The sequence below is a fragment of the Pinus tabuliformis genome, chromosome 3_1 (genome assembly GCF_031772625.1).
Source record: "Pinus tabuliformis cultivar Carrire ecotype Pingquan chromosome 3_1, CPIR1, whole genome shotgun sequence".
NCBI lineage: Eukaryota > Viridiplantae > Streptophyta > Pinopsida > Pinales > Pinaceae > Pinus > Pinus tabuliformis.
In genome coordinates, this window is record NC_142301.1 from 795,933,325 (window position 1) to 795,955,333 (window position 22,009).

Genomic DNA, 22,009 nt, shown 5'->3' on the forward strand with positions numbered 1-22,009 from the left:
AGTAATATTAGCAAAGAATTTATTTTATGAATAATTGTGTGGGTTGAGAAATTTTGTGCATAACTGGCTATCAAGGATTTCCCTAAGAGTAGTGGGAAAATTTTGAAGTAGTAATGGGGGAACATGTCTAGATTGGAGAATGAAGTAAGAGAAAAGATAAAAGTGGTCATCAAAGAAGAGTACCATGTACAATGTTTCAAAAATGACATTTGATACTATGACGCAATATAGAGCAAACTTTGATGCTAAAGACTGAAGCCGACAGGATGGTAGAACAAAATCATGATGATGATTGACAAGGACCAGTGACCAAGTGATTTCCAGTGTGGTGAAGTGTGGATAAGACTAGGCACTCTCTACAGGTTACTTGTTGAGCCCCTTGACATCGATAATCATAATTCTTTAAAAGGTGCTAGCTCAATGGAAGAGCGTCTGCGTTATAAATAGGAGGTTGGTGGTTCGATTCCATTGTTCCCTAACATGAATTAATCAATGATATTGTATTTTTTATTTAAATATGTTTATTTATTGATTTATTTCAATGGTGGTATATTTTTCTACATTCATTGTTTTATATTGTCTCTAAAGAGACAAAAGTGATATTGTATTGTCTTTAAATATAATTTTTTATTGTCCTTAGAGATACATAGGTTAGAATTAAGGACATATTGTCTCTTGTCTTGTGAGAGACAATAATGCTTTTGTTATATATTATTTTTATGGAGATTTTTTTTTAAACAATAATTTGAGACACTGAGTTAAAAACAATACTTAAGACAATACACAATCTGTTTTTTGTTTCTTCGAACTACATTCTAACAAACTAACTAACTCCATACTCACTCTCCCATATTTGTTTTTGAATAAAAACTAACTCCATACTTACTCTTCTATTTATTTAACTTTTCAATTTTGGTGTTCTTTCCTCTTCTTCATTACAAAGTTGCAGTTCTTAAATGAAAGTTTTCTCGTGTTCCCAATACATACATACATACATAAACACAATAGAAAACAACATCTTAAATCCGTTCCCACCTACCATTTGCCAGACAACCTCACCTAAAACACTCACAATATATTAAGTAAGACACTCAGAACACATTATATTAATTACTGATATGAAGAAGCTTCCACTTCACGAGTCCTTCACCACTAGAAGCTTCCACTTCTTATAGCGCTCTTAATCCTTCATCATTGGAGGCATCCACTTCTATGAAGGTTTCCACCACTTGTGCTACATATACAAAAAAGGACAAAATATCAAGCGACATGTTAAATCGACTTAGCACATATAATGAAGACGACCTGGCCTAGGACACTCACACTAAATTACATAGCCAGTAGAATATATCATAAAATATAGTTTAAGATATAGTTCAGCAAGGCATGTTTTGATTAAGATATGGTTTTTTATAATATCTTTGTTCATCAAAATATTTCTCTTTAATAAAGAAAAATATTTACAATACTTGTGCATTGAAAATAAGTTGGAGAAATATTTTGATGGAAAAAACCATTATAAATAACCAAATCGTAATAAAGACATGCTTTGATTAAACTATATATTAAAATGAAAAGCATCTAATGGTTGAGGGGTTGGAGAAATCTTTTGATGGACAAAACCATTTGTAAACAAGTATAATATGAGGGGTTTTAAACCATTTGTAAACAAGTATAATATGAGAGGTTTTCTTTGTTGGGTGTTGGAGAAATCTTTTAATGAAGAAAATTATTTGTAAACTAGTGTAATATATTATATAGCATTATTGTTTTGTATCTTTTATGCAAAGGTAATTAATAATTTCATATTTTGTATATAATTTTAGATTAATATAAAATTTTATAAAATTAAAATATTTTAAAATCAAGTACCTATATTTTATGTAAAAGGTAATTTATAATTTTAGCTTAATATGAATAAAAAATTTATAAATAAAATAAACTAATATAGATTTAAAATTTTACAAATAAAATTACATATAAATATAAAAAATATTTCACAATTTTTCATAACTATATGTAAATAAAAAATAATATATTTAATTATTGTCAAAAATTAAAATAAAAAATATTTGTCCCATCTCTTAATAAATAACGTGGAATATAGTAGAGTAAAAGATGTTAAAGTTTCAATAGGAAACTCAATCAGTAATGTACTATTCTCACACATTATGTTGTCTTGTTAATATTTATTTTCAAATTATAATCATGAAAAGCATCCGGAGAAATTTCAAAATTTGAATGATTTAACATCTAAATCACTTTTTCGTAACTTGCAGGTCACGGGATCAAGGTTGGAATTTCAAAACAGTCACTCGTTAAAATTGATTTTTTTTTTACATTTTCTCGACTTGGTTTCTTAATATCAAGTAAAGATCTTGACGGCTTTGCAAAATTTTGAACTGTATTTGACAAACAAATCACCCCATGACGAACAAATTGCCAGTCAAATTCCATCCCTACATGGCACTGTTATTATTTTTTAAAAAATCACATAAATAAATAATAAAAAACCAATTGATTTAGGGAAAAGTACTGCATCATTCATTAATGGTAACTGTTTTAATTAATGGTTGAGAAACTGTTTTAATTAATCGTTGAGAAACTAGTAATTTTTATAAATAATTTTTTTGTCCGATAATTATATGTAAAATTTCATAAAATTTATTAATTTTTGTATAATAATTAATAGAAAATATAAAAATAGAAATAGAAATTTATTTTAAAATTTATTAATTTTTGTATAATAATTAATAGAAAAAATAAAAATTAAAAATTAATTCTTAATTTTTAAAATATTTAATTTAATATTATAATTTTTAATCAATTTTATGGATTGTTTCCATAGTGAAAACTTTTTGACCCTAAAGTGATCACAATATAATCCGATTTTCTTTTCGTGCAGATATAAAAAAAACACCCAAATTGTAATAAAGATATGTGTTGCTAAACTATATATTAAAATGAAAAATACCTGATGGTCGGAGTTTCTTCTGTTGGTGCTGGACTCCACGACCATTTCTCCTAAAATTGCGGCTCCAAGCTAATGACTAAAGTTGATTTCATGTGTGTGTAATTCCAATTTGAAATAATATAAAAGTGGATATTAACTTGGAAGGTGCAACATCTGCACTGCTTTGTTAATTTGAACGTTTTTTTTTGTCATGACAAGCTTAAGAAACCATTGAAACTCGATGGTGGCTCGGGACAACGGAGCATAGAGAGATGCATGGCCGTGGTATAGGTATTGGTGATTGCTTCACCCGAACACACGATGAATTTATTGCGCTGGTAGGGGTTGATGTTTTAGAGAGAATCTTTGGTTTATTCTGCCCATTGTTTTTATCATTTATCATTTTCGTTGTGATGTTTATGGTTGTTTGGATGATTAGGATGTCCCTTGACTGAATTTTGCTCTGCATTTTTGGGGCGGTTATGTGTCTTTGCTCGTGTGGGTCGCATTCTTCTCCCCCTGTATTGACATTTACAAATGCTCCCCCAGAACAATCTTCCTTGCCTTCTGGACATGAATTGACTTCTCTGGTGGAGTCTGATCCTCTTTTGCATCAGTGGTCATTCTGCGAGAAATGTTGCAACCTGCATTGTGTTTGTGGACCTTGCTTTGGTGGTCTTGGTAGTATAGGGTGGCCCTGTGGATGTCGCTGGTGGCGGTGCAGTTTGGGGTGGTTTCGTATATGTGGGATGTGCACTATGTGCACTTGATTCTGGCATATAGTTTTCATTCTGCATATATTACGGGGGGCTGATATAGTGTTTGTTGTTTATTTTCGAGTGGACTTCCCTCTGTTTTGATACGTTCCCCATCGTGCTAGTGGTGGTGTCGAGGCTGGGGTGTAGGCTCATGTGTGATTCTCCGGGGGCTCTCTCTACTATTGGGGTGGTGTGTACACTGTTGGTGGCATCCATTTTTTCTATTGCTTTGCAGGTTTTTCGGGTCGCTTCTAGATTCGTCTACTCCAATTTTCTAGTCATCGATTTTTTCGGGGGGTTCCAGGCTCACTCTCTCGAGGTGCATTTACGATCGTTCTGATGGAGCTCTAACAATTCCATTTTTGGATCTCATCCATGCCTCGATCCTTGTCCTTCCAATATTTGATGAGATTATGCCATTTATGGACTCTCGGGGATATTGGTGTCATCATTGAACATGGCACATTCTCTTAGTAGGAGGGTGTACCGGTACTTGGCCTTTTCGCCAGGGTGGTTGCATGTTCGTAGGATCCCGAGGGTTGACTGACACCATCTTTGGTACGTGTCCTATGGGGTCATTGTTTTTAGGTTGATTTACATCCATTGCGAACTCGTTTTTATCCCTGTTACAAGCCCGAGAAATTCTATTTGTCTCTGGATGGGATTTGGTGGGTGCACATTACCCTATTTGATTGAACGGGGTTTTAATGCTTTTCAGTGGTGGTGGGTAGGATGGGAGATGGCTTTCCACTGGATGGGGTTCTGGTCTGCCTAGACTCGGACGTGGCTGCACAGGAGGCCTTCATTCAGGCCACGTTAGATGCTGAGCATGCACGGGGTGGAGTGCCTCATGTTTGGAGGGTGGTTGATGTGTCGAAGGGTCGGTTGCGGGGGATGGGCGACGTGCTGCATTGGGAATCCACAACACATGCAGACAAACACGATGGTCCACATCTTAGGTCTCCACAATTCGCTTCTCTATCGGCCTCGCCTTCCCTCCCAAAGACCAAGCGCGGGTTACTCGTCCCATCAAGCCGCGTGTTGAGACTAAACTGTTGAGTTTTGGTTATGATGTATTATGGGATCGGGTCACTAGCCTTCAGAAGCGGACTCTTGTGGGGAGGTGGATATTTGCTGACCCAACTGAGTAGGATATCCAGGACTGGGTGAACAGAACTTGGGAAACTATGTTAGGTTATTCTCCTAAGGTGAGTCTGCTGATGAATGCCTAGTTCAGTTTCCATTTCCTCCATAACAATGACTCGAAAGAAATTTTCAAAATCCCCTGGGTACACGGTCGATGTTTCCTTCAGCTTCATCGATGGTACATTGGTTTCAATCCCCTTTTGCATACGCCACAGAATGACATGGTTTGGGCGAAGCTTCCGAGTCCCCCCCCCCCCCCCCCTGGAATTTTGGACTAAGAATGCCTTGACGGCAATTGGCAACTCAATTGGACGATTCATATACTTGGAGCAGGGTATTACGGGCGCTCAGGATAAACAGGTGGCTTATATTCTGGTTGAGGTTGGTTTTGCAGGTGGAATCCCAGAGGATACTGATCTGGAGTGGGGGCCGATTAGATTCTTCTAACGGATTGACTATTGGGGGATCCCTTTCAGATGTCTCTACTACCACTGCACTGGAGATCTTATTAATCGATGCCTGGGTAGACGAAGGCCACGACATCTTGGATGGGGTCACCAAATGAAGTTTTCATATGATACGCTTTGACATGACAATGGATTAACGGGGATTTCCCCCTCGGGTACCTCCCCTTCTATCCCTTCTTTTGCTTTACATGATGCACTATCGACTCCACCACTATTTGGTGTCTGTCTCCTCAGACCCTATCATCTATGTCTCATCCCCATGTCGTGCACACTCCCGAGAGACTGCCAATGAACCTGTCACTATCCCTCACCCTATCCCGAACCTGTTGCAGAAGTCCCCTCGGGCCTCCCTGACGCCCCCATCCACTCCACATTGTCTCCGCTGGCGATTTCACCTTCCATGCCACCCCTTGAGTTGGCTTCTCCCACCCCTCTCAATAGATCGGAGATGGCCTCCTCTCCTCGCAATTCTGTGGACAACGATATTCAGTTTCTTTTGTAAAACTCTGATTTGAACCTCAAATCTCTAACTATTCATAAAGGAAAGGTGCCAGACTCGTCTCCTCTGATTAGCCCCGCCTTTGCCAAGAACATCATCGTCAGAAATACTGATAAAAATGGTAGCCGCCATTTATGGGGTAGACCTCCCCTTTTTCAGGATTCTCCTAACCTTCATGATGTTCCTTTTTTTCCTCTATTGATCCTCGGCCACTTAGAGCTTAGTTGCCCTCTCCGGGTGTCCCATGATGAAGATTTTCTCCTATAATATTAGGGGGTTGGGGGATCACTCCAAAAAATTGGATCTCTACCAGATGATTCGCTTTCTTTGTCCTGCTATCATTTTTATATAAGAAACTTTATCCTCTGTAACTCGAGCTATTACATACTTCCTGGATATTTTCCCGGCATGGAATTTTTCTGGGGTGGATGCCACTGGCAACTCTAGGGGCTTATTAGCTATGTTGGATACATGAAGGGTTGTCTTTCGTGCACATAGCCTCTTTGCTGGTATCCTATTGTCAGGTCGCATCCGTGGCTATATATGTCATTTTCATATTCTTAATTTGTATGCTCGATATAAAAATCGCTCTGATTTTTTGGATCACATACAAAACAGAAACATTCTCAACATTGGTGGACTTATAATGGCGGGGGACTTTAATGCCACCCTACTGGAGCGGGAGAGATGGGGTGTCCATTCTCGGCCGGACCTTATGGCGGCTAGGTTGTTTGGACTTTTTGATGGATATCATATGAGGGATATCTACCCTATCTTGATGTCGCCTACATGGAGCAATTGCAGAGTGGGGAATGAGTATATAGGTAAGTGGCTTGACAGATTTGTCATCAATGAACAACTCGTTGAACAATTGGGGAATCTCAGATCTTGGATTCATAGGACCTATCTCTCTGATCACATGCCTATTATACTACAATAGAGACTAGGGGAACAGAGAATTGGGATTCCTTTCAAGTTCAATCGTATTTGGTTGGAGGATGAGGAATACAGGCTTGTAAGATCGATGTGGAACGAGGTACAGTTTCCGCAAGGGGATACTGCGATGGGATATATGATGGATAGACTTAGACATATCAAAGAAAAGACCAAAGTATGGGAACAAAATAGGAAGAGATAGATGTACATGGACCTGGAACAGATCACAAAAGAGATTGCTAGATTTGGAAAATTGATGGAGCAAAGACATTCGTTGTAGGGAGATTGGGAATATCTCAGTGTTTTAAAGGGTAGAGAAAACAAGATCCTCCACATTTAGGAAGTAACATGGAAGCTTAAGAGTAGGGAAATTTGGTTGCGGGACGGAGACCACAACACCAAATATTTCCATAAATTTGCAAACCACAAAAAGTAGTCTAATTCTATTTGGCATATTAAGGATATGAATGGGGAGATTAAGTACTCTCTGGAAGAGATTTGTGTTGAGGCTACCCGAAATTTTGAAAATTTATACAAACATCGAGAAGGTGAGATTTGAAGACTAGATGTGGGTATTGGAGCCATACCTTCAGATGTTTGATGCAGATTCAAATGAGGAACTATTTTGTCCTGCCAGCCTGGAGGAGGTCTTGGATGTTCTCAAATATTTTACCAAGGACAAGTGCGTGGGACCAGACGGATGGACGGTGGAGTTCTTCCTACATTTCTTTGATATCATGGGACAACACATTTTGGATATAATGGAGGAATCTAGGACTTCAGGTATGATCTCGGGTACTATAAACTCTACATATATGGCACTTATTCCCAAAGTGTCTAATCCCATTAAATTTGGTGATTTTCGACCCATCTCATTATGCAATATTTTATACAAGACGATCTCAAAGCTGATAGCGGGTCGGATAAAAAAAATATTGTATTTACACATTTCTGGAGAACAATTCAGCTGTTTAAGTGACATGCTTATCCATGATGCTATCGCTTTGGCTCAAGAAGTTATTCACACCAGCCATACAAAGAAAAAAGAAGCTCTAGTCATGAATATAGATATCCACAAGGCATATGACTGCGTGGATTGGTCCTATAATCGCCTTTTGTTACACGAGATTGGGTTACAAACTCAAAATGTTGAATAGATCATGGCCTGTATCACTTCTGCACATTTTGTTGTTCTGATCAATGGGTTTCCCTCCCCCTTTTTTCATGCTCGCAGAGGCCTTAGACAAGGATGCCCGCTTTCACCTCTCATCTTCATTTTGGTTCTGGATGGCCCCAGTTTAAAGATCAAGGAGGCAAAAGAATTGGGATTTTTCTAGGGAGTCAACATCACTCGGTAGGTATGCATTACTCATTTGTTTTTTGTTGACATCTTGACATTTGGTATTATTTCCAAATCCCAGTGGATTGTACTTCATTAGATACTTGGCAGATTCGGTGAGGCATTGGGGTTGATTACAAATGGAAGTAAATCCACTTTATATCATTCTAATGGGGATATGCAAGACATTGAATATATTGCTGATCTATTTGATGTTCAGAAGGCTCTTATTCAGATGGGCTGCACATACCTTGGCTTTCGGCTCAAGCCCAACTGTTATTCACCGGAGGATTCGATGAGGTTGGCTGACAAATATAAGAAGAAATTGTGCTCCTGGATAAATCAGTTCCTCTCATTGGGATGCAGATATATCCTCTCTCTCATTGTTTTACAACAACTCGTTGTCTATTGGGCCCATTTATATCACATTCTGGTCTCCATACAAAATCGGCTCCGTTCTATCTTGCACAGTTCCTTTGGGCTGGGAATAGCTCTGTTGTGAAATATCACCTATGCAAATGGGGTGCTCTGAGGATTCCAAAGGACTAGGGGGGATGGGGCTTACTAGACCAATGCATATTTGGGAAGGCACTGCTCATTAAATCTCTGTGGCAAGCAATGTGAGGTAGTGGGATCTCGCGGGAGATTTTCAAACATAAGTACTTGAAGGCCCGTGCCCTAGAACATACTTACAAAGACATGAACATTAGTCTCTCTAGAGGATCATTGATCTGGTGATCTTTTCAAAAAGTCTAGAAACGTTGGCACTTTGGAATGGTGTGGAGTTTTGGAAATGGCTACAAAATCATGATTCGATCAGATCCGGTTATGGGGGTTGCCTCCGGAAATACATTGGGTGAGCAGACTTTGTCTAGGATACATCGTGGGGGGGATTTTATACCTATCACAAATTATACACAAGTGGGAGACTAGATGCCCGATTTGGAAAAATGTTGACTATTTGCATCTGGGGGGTAGCTACATTGTGGAATGGAATACATACATCAATAAATTGAACAACGTTGGGCCTTGTTTTGACAGTGGGGGTGACAATTTACATTGGTTTGGGAGGTTGGAAAAAGGGGCACCCGTTGTGGCTGGTACATACAGGTGGTTGATGACACTAAAAGAAACCCAGTTGGAAAGATCGTGGTTTGGAAAAATATGGAAATGGAAGATCCCCACAAAGGTTATCCTATTTGCCTAGCTGGTTTGTAGAAACAAGATTCTCACTTGGGATAATCTGGGGGAAAGGGGACATATGGGGCCAGATATATGTATTTTGTGTATGGAAGACTCTAAGACAACACATGTTCTTCCGGTATGCTTTTCAATTCACTTTCAAGAGGATGTGCAAGTTTGAAGAGTTCATGATAGATTGGAGGATGTGCAAGTTTGAAGAGTTCATGATAGATTGGATGAATGATCAGAAGAATCATAGGACCCTCCCTCTATTCATCATCTGGGAAATTTGAAGGGCCTAGATAGGGTTCATATATGAGGGACGAAAATTTGATTATTCTTGGATGATACAAAAAATTCTAACTTGGATGAAGGCCACCTCCTATGATACTAAGAAGCTTGTTGATCGATCCTACAGGGTGAGGCCTTTGGCTTATCAGCCCTCTGCTGGATTCTTTGATGGTGTTGCCCAACATGGAGACTGTGGATGCGGTGCGGTGTTGCACATTGACTGGAGTACTAAATATCATTTATGGTGGCATGGAGGTTCTAGGTCCAACACCAAGGCGGAGGCTATGGCTTTATGGGGGTTGCTTTGGTTTGCTATCCATAAGAACATTAACTCTCTGAATATCTATGGTGACTCGAAGGCATTGATTGATGGCATCAAGGGACTTATTGATTTCTGTCCCCCCTTCTCCTTGGGTGGCTCAGGAGGATCAAGCACATCCTTAGCTTGCTTCTCTCATACACCATCTCACATATATACTAGGAAGGTAATTTGAAGGTTGGCAGCCTCTCCAAGGCCGACCTAGGTAACGTTTTTGGTATAGTGATTTTTTTTGCAGTGATTTTGATGACTTCTGGTTTTTAGCTTTTGCTTTTAATGCTTGACTTTATGACATTATCGTAGTTTTTGTTAGATAATATAATTACTTATTTTGATATTAAAGGAAGAAAGGAAAAAAAGAAAAAGTTAAAATCAGACTCTATCACATCTTAGAAATTTAAAAATTAACTTTTAATTTTTAAAATATTTGATTTAATATAAATTTATCTCAATATAACCTGCTTTTCAGACCTGTATAAAATAACCAAATTGGAATAAAAACCAAGTTACCAAATTCCATCCAATTGACCAAAAAAATTGGAAATTCGGGTGTTCAATTCGGTTACGCTACTTCGGAGTTCGATTCGGGCATTGACTTCACGCATCGCATCAACACACGGTGGGTAGGGTAAATTCAGTTCATAGTTAAATTTTTGGTGGATGACGGAAAACCCAATTCATCTTTTTATCAGCATGTGTTTCCGAAATCAGAAAATTGACCTTCAGAAAGCATTCGATGTCTTGGACTGGGGATATCTGCAAAGCCTCCTCGCCAAAATTGGTCTGAATTCGGGCCCCATTCGTTGGATTATGGCTTGTATCGAAAACGTCAACTATGCAGTTTTGATTAATGGTTGTCCTTCTCCTTTCTTTCGGGCGGAAAGAGGCCTTCGACAGGGCTGTCCACTGTCGCCTCTCCTCTTCATTTTGGCCATAGATGCTTTGAGCTTACACATCAACCGTGCAGTGGCGATAAAAGAATATACTCCGGTCAAAATCTGTAAGCAAATCTATATCTCTCATAACCTGTTTGTAGACGACGTTCTGTTATTTGCTATGCTATCCAAGGCAACATGGTTGTGCATTAAGTCTATTCTGGATCGCTTTCAAAAGGCCTCTGGGCTCGCCATCAATAAAGCCAAATCGATCTTGTATCATAATGGCACAGATGAGACTCTGGCTTCTTGGATATCTCAGCTATTCGGAATTGAATCAAGACTTTTGTCTGATGGAATCAAGTACCTCGGGTTTCGCCTAAAAGCAAAGGCATATAGGAAGGATGACTGGCGATGGCTTGTTGAACGATTTTACAGCAAGATCTCACTGTGGGAATTCAGATCATTATCTCTGGGTGGTAGGGTCGTCCTTGCCAAATCTGTCTTGACGCAGTTATCGGTCTATTGGGCTCACCTTTTTCTTCTTCCAGCTAGTATTATCCAGGCCATCAACAGGATCTCTGCCAATTTTATATGGGGGGCAAAAGCTGAAAGAGGAAAAATCCATCTCACAAAACTGGATCTCTTATCTTTGCCAAAAAAATTTGGTGGATGGGGTCTGTTGGACATAAGATTTTTTGGAAAAGCTCTTGTCTGTAAATCCTTATGGAGAGGCATCTTTGACTCAAATCCCTGGAGCGCTATTATCCACCAAAAATATCAAAAAGGAAGAAGCTTGGAATTCTGGTTCAGGTTCGGCTCCATTGGTATCCAGCAGGGGTCTGCTATTTGGCTTAGTTTCAGGCGAATTCAGCAATACTTTCTAAACAATCTCAAATGGAAGATCTTTTCTGGCCGGAAAATCCTCATTGGTTTCGACTCTTTTGCTGGCTTCAGGGGTAATTTACAGGTTCCAGCTCCTCTTCTTTTTTATCTCCACAGATTTGGTATTTTCACTTGGAACAGAGTTATCAAGGAATGGAGAGGGCCCTCTCCTTCGCTCAAGGATGCTGGCGATCTTGGTATTCCGCAGGCCCTGTCTTTCCTATGGGATAACCTCAAAATCTCCCTCGAACTGGGTGGCTTAAAGCGGTCTGGGATTGATGACCATATGGTATGGTCTTTATCTCTCTCTAACTCTCGAGCCATTGTTAAGGACATTTACTTGGACCTCATCTCCAAAAAAATCAGGCTGGCTAGACAGATTTTTCCAGAGTTCTGGTGGAAACTTGGCTGCCCCCTCAAAGTGATTATTTTCTCTTGGTTAGTCTATTACAACAAAAATTTATCTTGGGATACCTTGAGAAAGCGTTCTTGGCACGGACCCAGCAGATGTGTCTTATGCAAAATGGAGGAGGAAACAAACTATCATTTGTTTTTCAAGTGCCTGGTCTCCCAACAAATCTGGTATGAATTAGCTCTGTTTTTTTCTTTTCCGCATCTAAACTTCATCTCTGTTGATGCAGCTTTTGCCTGGTGGGGAAGACAAGAAGCTGATAAGCGACCAATCCTTCCCATCACTATATGGTGCCTTTGGAAGTGGAGGAACTTAAAAATCTTTGAGGATTCAAATATCTCCTCCAAATATGTTCTGTCTTCTATCTCAGCTCTTTTTCCTGCTATCCGATGAATGCAGTATATGTGGAGATTAATTTTGATTTTGTTCTCATCTTTCTGTATTGTGTCCTTAAGGTTTTGTTGCTTCATGTCTCTGACTGATATCATGCTGTATGCTCAAGCGATCTTCTTATGAGATCCATCAAAACATCTTGTATTGTGTCTATTAAGTTTTTGTTGCTTCAGGTCTCCGACTGATATCATGCTGAATGCACAAGCGATCTTCCTATGAGATCCATCAGAACATCTTGTATATATTGCCTCAATATAATATAGTGCTTTTTTTCTTTCTGAAAAAACTAATTGTGAATCATATACATTAATGTATTCCTTGGCAGGATTTAGAAAGCCGGGAAAATAGCGAAAATAGAATTTTACCTTGAAGTTTGAAGTTATAAAGTATTGGAACCTGGGCGTGGGCGAGAAGATTCCATAGAGTATAATTGATTTTTTTAATATATTTTATTAAAGAGGAATTTAAATAAATAAGTTTAGAAATATTTAATTTTTAATTTTTTTTAATTATTAAACCATTCAAAATAAAACTAAGAGAGTTTTTGAAGAAAAGAGACCACTGTATTTTTTTTCTTAATAAATTATAATTTTAAAATTATTTATATTAATAAAATTATTTAAATTTTAAAATGAATAGTGGAAAAAACAAATAAAAAGCATTTTTGTTATTTAAGAAAAATTGTATATATCTGAATGTTTTGGAGATATATTCTCCAATTTTTTTTGGAAGTGAAAAAATTTCATTCAAATTTTTATCTTATCAAATCGAATTCATATCTATATTAAAATTCAAACTTAATAACTATATTAAAAACATGTATTCTTCCATTATAGGTTAAAATGAAAAGTACCTGATGGTCGGAGTTTCTTTTGTTGGCTGGTGGACTCCAGGTCCATCATCTCTGGTAATAGCGGCTCCAAGCTAATCACTGAAGCTGATTTCACTGGTGTGCGTCAATAGTTAAAATCAGAGTCAAATATTCAATTTAATATTTTTTTATGGATTGTTTCAAAAATTTGAGAGGTGAATAAAATTATTTGATCATAAATTTATCATAGTATAACTTGTTTTTCGATCACGTATAAAAATAACAAAACTGTAGTAAAGATATGGACATGGTTGGAATTTCAAAACAGATACCTTAGTTTGTGAGAAAAACTTTTTCTCATAAACTTGATTTGGATCACAGAAGCCTTAATTCAACAGATACACTAATTAAATTTGAGCCTATAGCTTTCTTGTGTACCCCACATGTTGATTATTTGGTATCATGTATTAATGTTTTTGTTTTGGTTTAAAGGATGTGACACTGATTAAAAATTGAACTCAATAACTTAATGATGTGATTAATCCAAAGACATTTATCTACAATGTGGATCACAAAAGTCTCAAATCTAACATTTTTTTATATATTTTTGTTTTTATATCAGCGATTTTATATGCGATATTATAGATTATATAATAGATTTGGAATTTTATTCATCAACTATTTATTTATTTATTTTTATTTCTCAATATATTCTTAAGATTTTTAGATATATATTTGCAAAATATATATAGTGTTTGTTGTTTATTTTTGAGTGGACTTCCCCCCTGTTTTGATACGTTCCCCATCGTGCAGGTGGTGGTGCCGGGGTTGGGGTGTAGGCTCATGTGTGATTGTCCAGGGGCTCTCTCTACTATTAGGGTGGTGTGTACCTTGTTGGTGGCATCCATTTTTTCCGATGCTTTACAGGTTTTCCAGGCTGCTTCTAGATTCGTCTGCTCCAATTTTTTGGTCATCGAATTTTTCGGGGGTTACAGGCTCACTCTCTCGAGGTGCATTTACAATCGTTTTGACAGAGCTCTAACAATTCCATTTTTGGATCTCGTCCACGACTCGATCCTTATCCTTCCCATATTTGATGAGATTATGCCATTTATGGACTCTCGAGGATATTTGTGTCATCATTGAACGTGGCACATTCTCTTAGCAGGTGGGTGTACTAGTACTTCACCTTTTTGCCAAGGTGGTTGCATGTTCGTAGGATCCCGAGGGGCGACTGACACCATCTTTGGTACGTGTCCTACGGGGTCATTGATGTTGGGCTAATATTCCATCCATTGCGGACTCGTTTTTATTCCTGTTAGAAGCCCAAGAAATTCTATTTTCCCCTGGATGGGATTTGGTGGGTGCACATTACCCTATTTGACTGGATGAGGTTTTAATGCTTTTCAGTGGTGGTGGGTAGGATGGGAGATGACCTTCCACTGGATGGGGTTCTGGCCTGCCTGGACTCGGACGTGGTTGCACAGGAGGCCTTCATTCAGGCCACGTTAGATGTTGAGCATGTGCGGGGTGGGGTGCCTCACGTTTAGAGGGTGGTTGACATGTCGAAGGGTCGGCTGCGGGGGGTGGGCGACGTGCTGCATGGGGAATCCACCACACATGCAGACAAACACGACAAGCCACATCTTGGGTCTCCACAATTCGCTTCTCTATCGGCTTGGCCTTCCCTCCCAAAGACCAAGTGGCGGTTACTCGTCCCATCAAGCCGTGTGCTAAGACTAAACTATTGAGTTTTGGTTATGACGTATTGTGGGATCAGGTCACTAGCCTTTAGAAGCAGAATCTTGTGGGGAGGTGGATATTTGCTGACCCAACTCAGCAAGATATCTACGACTGGGTGAATAGAACTTAGGAAACTGTGTTGGGTTATTTGCCTAAGGTGAGTCTACTGATGAATGCCTAGTTCAGTTTCCATTTCCTCCATAACGACGACTCGGGAAAAATTCTCAAGATCCCCTGGGTACACAGTTAATGTTTCCTTTAGCTTCGTCAATGGTACATTGGTTTCAATCCCCTTTTACATACGCCACGAAATGACATGGTTTGGGTGAAGCTTCTGGGTCTCCCCCTAGAATTTTGGACTAAGAATGCCTTAACGGCGATTGGCAACTCGATTGGATGATTCATATACCTAGAGCAGGGTATTGTGGGCGCTCAGGATAAACGAGTGGCTTGGATTCTGGTTGAGGTTGGTTTATCAGATGGAATCCCAGAGGATATTGATCTAGAGTGGGGGTCGATTAGATTCTTCTGACGGATTGAATACTGGGGGATCCCTTTCAGATGTCTCTACTACCACCACACTGGATATCTTATTAATCGATGCCTGGGTAGATGAAGGCTGCGACATCCTAGACGGGGTCACAAGATGAAGTTTTCATATGATACGCTTCGACATGACAATGGATCAACGGTGATTCCCCCCTCAAGTACCTCCCGTCCTATCCCTTCTTCTACTTTAAATGATGCACTATCAACTCCCCATCTATTTGGTGTACGCCCCCTTGTCTCCTCAAACCCTATCATTTCTTTCTCATCCCCATGTCGTGCGCACTCCTGGGAGACTGCTAATGAACATGTCACTATCCCTCACCCTATCCTGAACCTGTTGCAGAAGTCCCCTCGGGCCTCCTTGACACTCCCCATCCACTCCACATTATCGCCGCTGGTAATTTCACCTTCCATGCCACCCCTTGAGTTGCCTTCTCCCACCCCTCTCGATAGACGGAGATGGCCTCCTCTCCTCGTAATTCTGTGGACAGTGATATTGAGTTTCTTTTGCAAAACTTTGATTTGAACCTCAAATATTTGACTATTCAGAAAGGAAAGGCGCCAAACTTGTCTCCTCTCATTAGCCCCACCTCTACCAAGAACATCATCGTCAGAAAGACTAATAAAAAGGGTAGCCGCCATTTCCGGGGCAGACCTTCCTCCAAACCTCCCCTTTTTCAGGACTCTCCTGACCTTCATGATGTTCCTATTTTTTCCTCTATTGATCCTCGAGCACTTAGAGCTTAGTTTCCCTCTCCGGATGTCCCATGAAGAAGATTCTCTCCTATAATATTAGGGGGTTGGGGGATCACTCCAAAAAATTGGATCTCCACGAGATGATTCGCTTTCTTTGTCCTACAATCATTTTTATATAAGAAACTTTATCCTCTGTGGCTCGAGCTATTACATACTTCCTGGATATTTTCCTTGCATGGCATTTTGTTGGGGTGGACACCATAAACCACTCTAGGGGCTTATTAGCTATGTTGGATCTGCGAAGCGCTGTCTTTCGTGCACACAGTCTCTTTGTTGGTATCCTATTGTCGGGTCATATCCATGGTTATATATGTCATTTTCATCTTCTTAATTTGTATGCCCCATATAAAAATCGCTCTGATTTTTTGGATCACATACAAAATAGCAACATTCTCAACATTGGTGGACTTATAATGGCAGGGGACTTTAACGCCACCCTACTAGAGCGGGAGAGATGGGGTGTCCATTCTCGGCCGGACCCTTTGGCGGATAGGTTGTTTGGACTTTTTGATGGATATCATATGAGGGATATATGCCATGTTTCGATTTCGCCTACGTGGAGCAATCGCAGAGTGGGGGATGAGTATATAGGTAAGCGGCTTGACAAATTTATCATCAAGGAACAATTGGCTGAACAATTGGGGAATCTCAGATCTTGGATTCATAGGACCTATCTCTCTGATCACATGCCTATTATACTACAATGGAGACTGGGGGAACGGAGAATTGGCATTCCTTTCAAGTTCAACCGTATTTGGTTGGAGGATGAGGAATACAACAGGCTTGTAAGATCGACGTGGAACGAGGTACAGTTTCTGCAAGGGGATACTACAATGGGATATATGATGGATAAACTTAGACATATAAAAGAAAACACCAAAGTATGGGAACAAAATAGGAAGAAACAGATGTACATGGACCTAGAACAGATCACAAAAGAGATTGCTAGATTTGGAAAATTGATGGAGCAGAGACATTCATCGCAGGAAGATTGGGAATATCTCAGTGTTTTAAAGGGCAGAGAAAACAAGATCCTCCACATTTAGGAAGTAACATGGAAGCTTAAGAGTCGGGCAATCTCGCTGTGGGATGGAGACCGCAACACCAAATATTTCCATAAATTTGCAAACCACAAAAAGCAGTCTAATTCTATTTGGCATATTGAGGATATGAATGGGGAGATTAAGTACACTCCAGAAGAGATTCGTGTTGAGGCTGCCTGATGTTTTGAAAAGTTATACAAACATCGAGAAGGGGTGAGATTTGAAGACCATATGTGGGTATTGGAGCGATACCTTCAGATGTTTGATGCAGATTCAAATGAGGAACTCTTTCGTCCTGCCAGCTTGGAGGAGGTCTTGGATGTTCTCAAATCTTTTACCAAGGACAAGTGCCTGGGACCAAACGGATGGATGGTGGAGTTCTTCCTACATTTATTTGATATCATGGGACATCACATTCTGGGTATATTGGAGGAATCCATGACTTCGGGTATGATCTCGGGTGCTACAAACTCTACATTTATGGTACTTATTCCTAAAGCGTCTAATCCCACTAAATTTGGTGATTTTCGACCCATCTCACGATGCAATACTTTTACAAGATTATCTCAAAGCTGATAATGGGTCGGATAAAAAAATATTGTCTTTACACATTTCTGTAGAACAATTCGGCTTTTTAAGTGACATGCTTATACATGATGCTATCGCTTCGGCTCAGGAAGTTATTCACACCATCCATACAAAGAAAAAATAAGCTCTGGGCATGAAGATATATCTCCACAAGGCATATGACTGCGTGGACTGGTCCTATACTCGCCTTTTGTTACACAAGATTAGGTTACAAACTCAAAATGTTGAATGGATCATGGCCTGTATCACTTCTGCACATTTTGTTGTTCTGATCAATGGGTTTCCTTCCCCCTTTTTTAGTGTTAGCAGAGGCCTCAGAAAAGGATGCTCACTCTCACCTCTCATCTTCATTTTGGTTTTGGATGGCCCTAGTTTAAAGATCAAGGAGGCAAAAGAATTGGGATTTTTCTAGGGAGTCAACATCACTGGGCAGGTATACATTACTCGTTTGTTTTTTGTTGACATCTTGACATTTGGTATTATTTCCAGATCCCAGTGGATTGTACTTCATTAGATACTTGGCAGATTCGGTGATGCATTGGGGTTGATTACAATGGAATTAAATCCACTTTATATCATTCTAATGGGGATTTGCAGGACATTGAATATATTGTTGATCTATTTGATGTTCAGAAGGCTCTTATTTAGACAAGCTTCACATACCTTGGCTTTCGGCTGAAGCCCAATTGTTATTCACCAGAGGATTGGATGTGGTTGGTTGACAAATATAAGAAAAAATTGTGCTCCTAGATAAATCAGTTCCTCTCATTGGGAGGCAGATATATCCTCTCTCTCATTGTATTACAACAACTTGTTGTCTACTGGGCACATTTATATCACATTCTAGTCTCCATACAAAATTGGCTTCGTTCTATCATTGCACAGTTCCTTTGGGCTGGGAATAACTCTGGTGTGAAATACCACCTATGCAAATGGGGTGCTCTGACAATACCAAAGGACTGGGGGGGATGGGGCTTACTAGACCAATGCATATTTGGGAAGGCGATGCTCATTAAATCTTTGTGGCAAGCAATGTGACGTAGTGGGATCTCGTAGGAGATTTTCAAACATAAGTACTTGAAGGCACGTGACTTGGAACACACTTATAGAGACATAAATCTTAGTCTCTCTATAGGATCGTTGATCTGGTGACCTTTTCAAAAATTCTGGAAATGTTGGCACTTTGGGATGGTGTGGAGTTTTGGAAATGGCCACAAAATCATGATTGGCTTAGATTTGGTTATGGGGGTTGCCTCCAGAAATACATTGGGCAAGCAGACTTTGTCTAGGATACATTGTGGGGGGCTTTTTCTACCTATCACAAATTATACACAAGTGGGAGATTGGATGCCCGGTTTGGAAAAAACCTGAGGATTTGCATCTGGCGGGTAGCTACGTTGTGGAATGGAATACATAAGTCAATAAATTGAACAATGTTGTGCTTTGTTTTGACAATGGGGGTGACAATTTACATTGGTTTGGGAGGCTGGAAAAAGGGGCACCCGTTGTGGCTGATACATACAGGTGGTTGATGGCACTAAAAGAAACCGAGTTGGAAAGATTGTGGTTTTGCAGAATATGGAAATGGAAGATCCCCACAAAGATTATCCTATTTGCCTGGCTAGTTTGGAGAAACAAGATTCTCACTTGGGATAATCTGGGAAAAAGGGGACATATGGGGCCAGGTATATGCATTTTGTGTATGGAAGACTCTAAGACAACACAACATATGTTCTTTCGGTGTGATTCTCAGTTCACTTTCAGGGGTATGTGCAATTTTGAAGAGTTCATGATAGACTGGATGAATGGTTAGAAGAATCATAGGACCCTCCCTCTATTCATCATCTGGGAAATTCCGAGGGCCTGGAACGGGTTCATATTTGAGGGACGAAAATTTGATTATTCCTGGATGATACACAAAATTCTAACTTGGATGAAGGCCACCTCCTACGATACTGAGAAGCTTGTTAATTGATCCTACAGGATGAGGCCCTTGGCTTATTAGCCACCTGTTCGTTTCTTTGATGGTGTTGCCCAACACGGAGACTGCAGATGCGGCGCAGTGTTGCGCATTGACTGGAGTACTGAATATCATTTATGGTGCCATGGAGGTTCTGGATCCAACACCAAGGCGGAGGCTATGGCTTTATAGGGATTACTTTCGTTTTCTATCCAAATGAACCTTAACTCTCTGAATATCTATAGTGACTTAAAGGCGTTGATGGATGGCATCGAGGGGACCACTAATTTCTGTCCCCCTTCTCCTGGGGTGGCTCGGGAGGATCAAGCACATCTTGAGCTTGCTTCTCTCATACACCATCTCACATATATACCGGGAAGGTAATTCGAGGGTTGGCTAAGCCTACCCTGAACAACTCGCCTCCCCACGAGTGGGTACTCAGATAATGCTTGACTTTATGTTAATACGGACATTATCATAGTTTTTGTTTGATAATCTAGTTACTTATTTTGTTGTTAAAGAAAGAAAAAAAAGAAGAAAAAGTTAAAATCAGACTCGTCACATTTTAAAAATTTAAAATTAATTTTTAATTTTCAAAATATTTGATTTAATATTATAAGTTTTAATAAACATCAGAGATTATTTCAAAAATTTAAGGAGTGAAGGCTTTTTGACCATAAATTTATCACGATATAACCTGCTTTTCGACGGTATAAAAATAACCAAACTATAATAAAAACCAGAGTTACCAAATTCGGTCCAATATTTCTCCGCTTTCTCATCAAGTTCACGCATCTTTTCGCACCAGCCATTTATAGCAGGATAGACATCTAAACGTGGGAATTCGGAGATCTCATCGATGATTGGCGTGATGCTGGTAACCAGATCTTTCAAGGACGCTACCTCTCTGTTGAAGTGAATCACCATCTTCATGCGGGGAAGAATGCTTTTGGCCGCCCTTTTTAGCACCCCAGTTACCACTTCACGGACGATACCTGCGGGACTGTGCTCTCGATGTTCAGGGACGATACGTGCGGGATGACACATAAGTATGAGCTCCAACTGAATCAAAGGAAACAATTTCAGATGTTTCTCCATCTCTGAAATTTTTTGTTTCATCTTGTTGGTCTCTCGATAACGAGAAACGACATTAATTCTCGCTATATTTGGCTCCTTTGCAGATCCGTCTCCGTGAAGATTCTGCAACTTAACAGCCCATTTCTTGACAGCCGATTCAGCGGAACTTCCTTGACGTTCAATGTCGTCTGAGGGGTACTGTTCCTGCAACAGCGGGATGATAGTCGTGAGGTTCTCCTTTGTAGCTGTAAGAGAGTCCAAGGTTTCCTGATAGCTAAGCACAATGTCGTACTGTTCCTGCAACAGCGGGATGATAGTCGTGAGGTTCTCCTTTGTAGCTGTAAGAGAGTCCAAGGTTTCCTGATAGCTAAGCACAATGTCAACGTACTTAAAAAGATATTCTATCGCCGGGCCGATAGCCAAACCGATAATCACATACACTAAATAAGGAAAACTCACGAATTTCTCAACACCACCCTCCATCAGCTACAAGCTAGTAATATAAACTCCTACCTTACACAAATCCAAGAGCGGACCATCACAGATTTCTACTAAGCTTATGCAGAGTGAATGCCAATTTTGAAGAGCAAGCTCTTGCAGATTTATAGTAGGCCTATGCAGCGTTAATGCCAATTTTCAATGGTTTCTTACGCTTGTAATAAAAAAGTGGATATTAATTTGAATGGTGCTCCATCCATCTGCACTGTAGTGATAGTGTGAACGCTTGAGTTTTTTGTTTTGTTTTTTCATTTGAAAAGATGTGACCGTGATTAAAAAATTTAGCCTATAGCTTTTTGTGTACCCCACTTATTTGGTATTGTGCATTAAGATGTGACCGTGATTAAAAAATTTAGCCTATAGCTTTTTTGTGTACCCCACTTATTTGGTACTGTGCATTAGGATGGGAAAGTAATTAAAAATTAAATTTCATACTGAAAGATATTTACCTACAATATTATAATATGAATCACAAAAGTCTCAAATCTAATATTTTCGTTTTTATATCAACAATTTTATATGCTATATT

General features: G+C 39.5%; 1 protein-coding gene and 1 long non-coding RNA gene across 2 annotated transcripts; both read right to left on the minus strand.

The window, feature by feature from the left end:
- Positions 1 to 893: 893 nt before the first annotated feature.
- Positions 894 to 13,407, minus strand: LOC149189833 (uncharacterized). The gene is made up of 2 exons (XR_016256437.1): positions 13,309 to 13,407; positions 894 to 1,234 (listed from the first exon to the last, which is right to left on the minus strand). It is a non-coding gene; the product is annotated as an uncharacterized LOC149189833 (long non-coding RNA).
- Positions 13,408 to 20,544: 7,137 nt separating this feature from the next.
- On the minus strand, positions 20,545 to 21,626 carry LOC149189834 (uncharacterized). The gene is made up of 2 exons (XM_089410356.1): positions 21,442 to 21,626; positions 20,545 to 21,279 (listed from the first exon to the last, which is right to left on the minus strand). Exons 1-2 carry the CDS (start codon positions 21,463 to 21,465, stop codon positions 20,545 to 20,547), a joined length of 759 nt encoding a protein of 252 aa, XP_089266482.1. The 5' UTR covers positions 21,466 to 21,626.
- Positions 21,627 to 22,009: the final 383 nt, after the last annotated feature.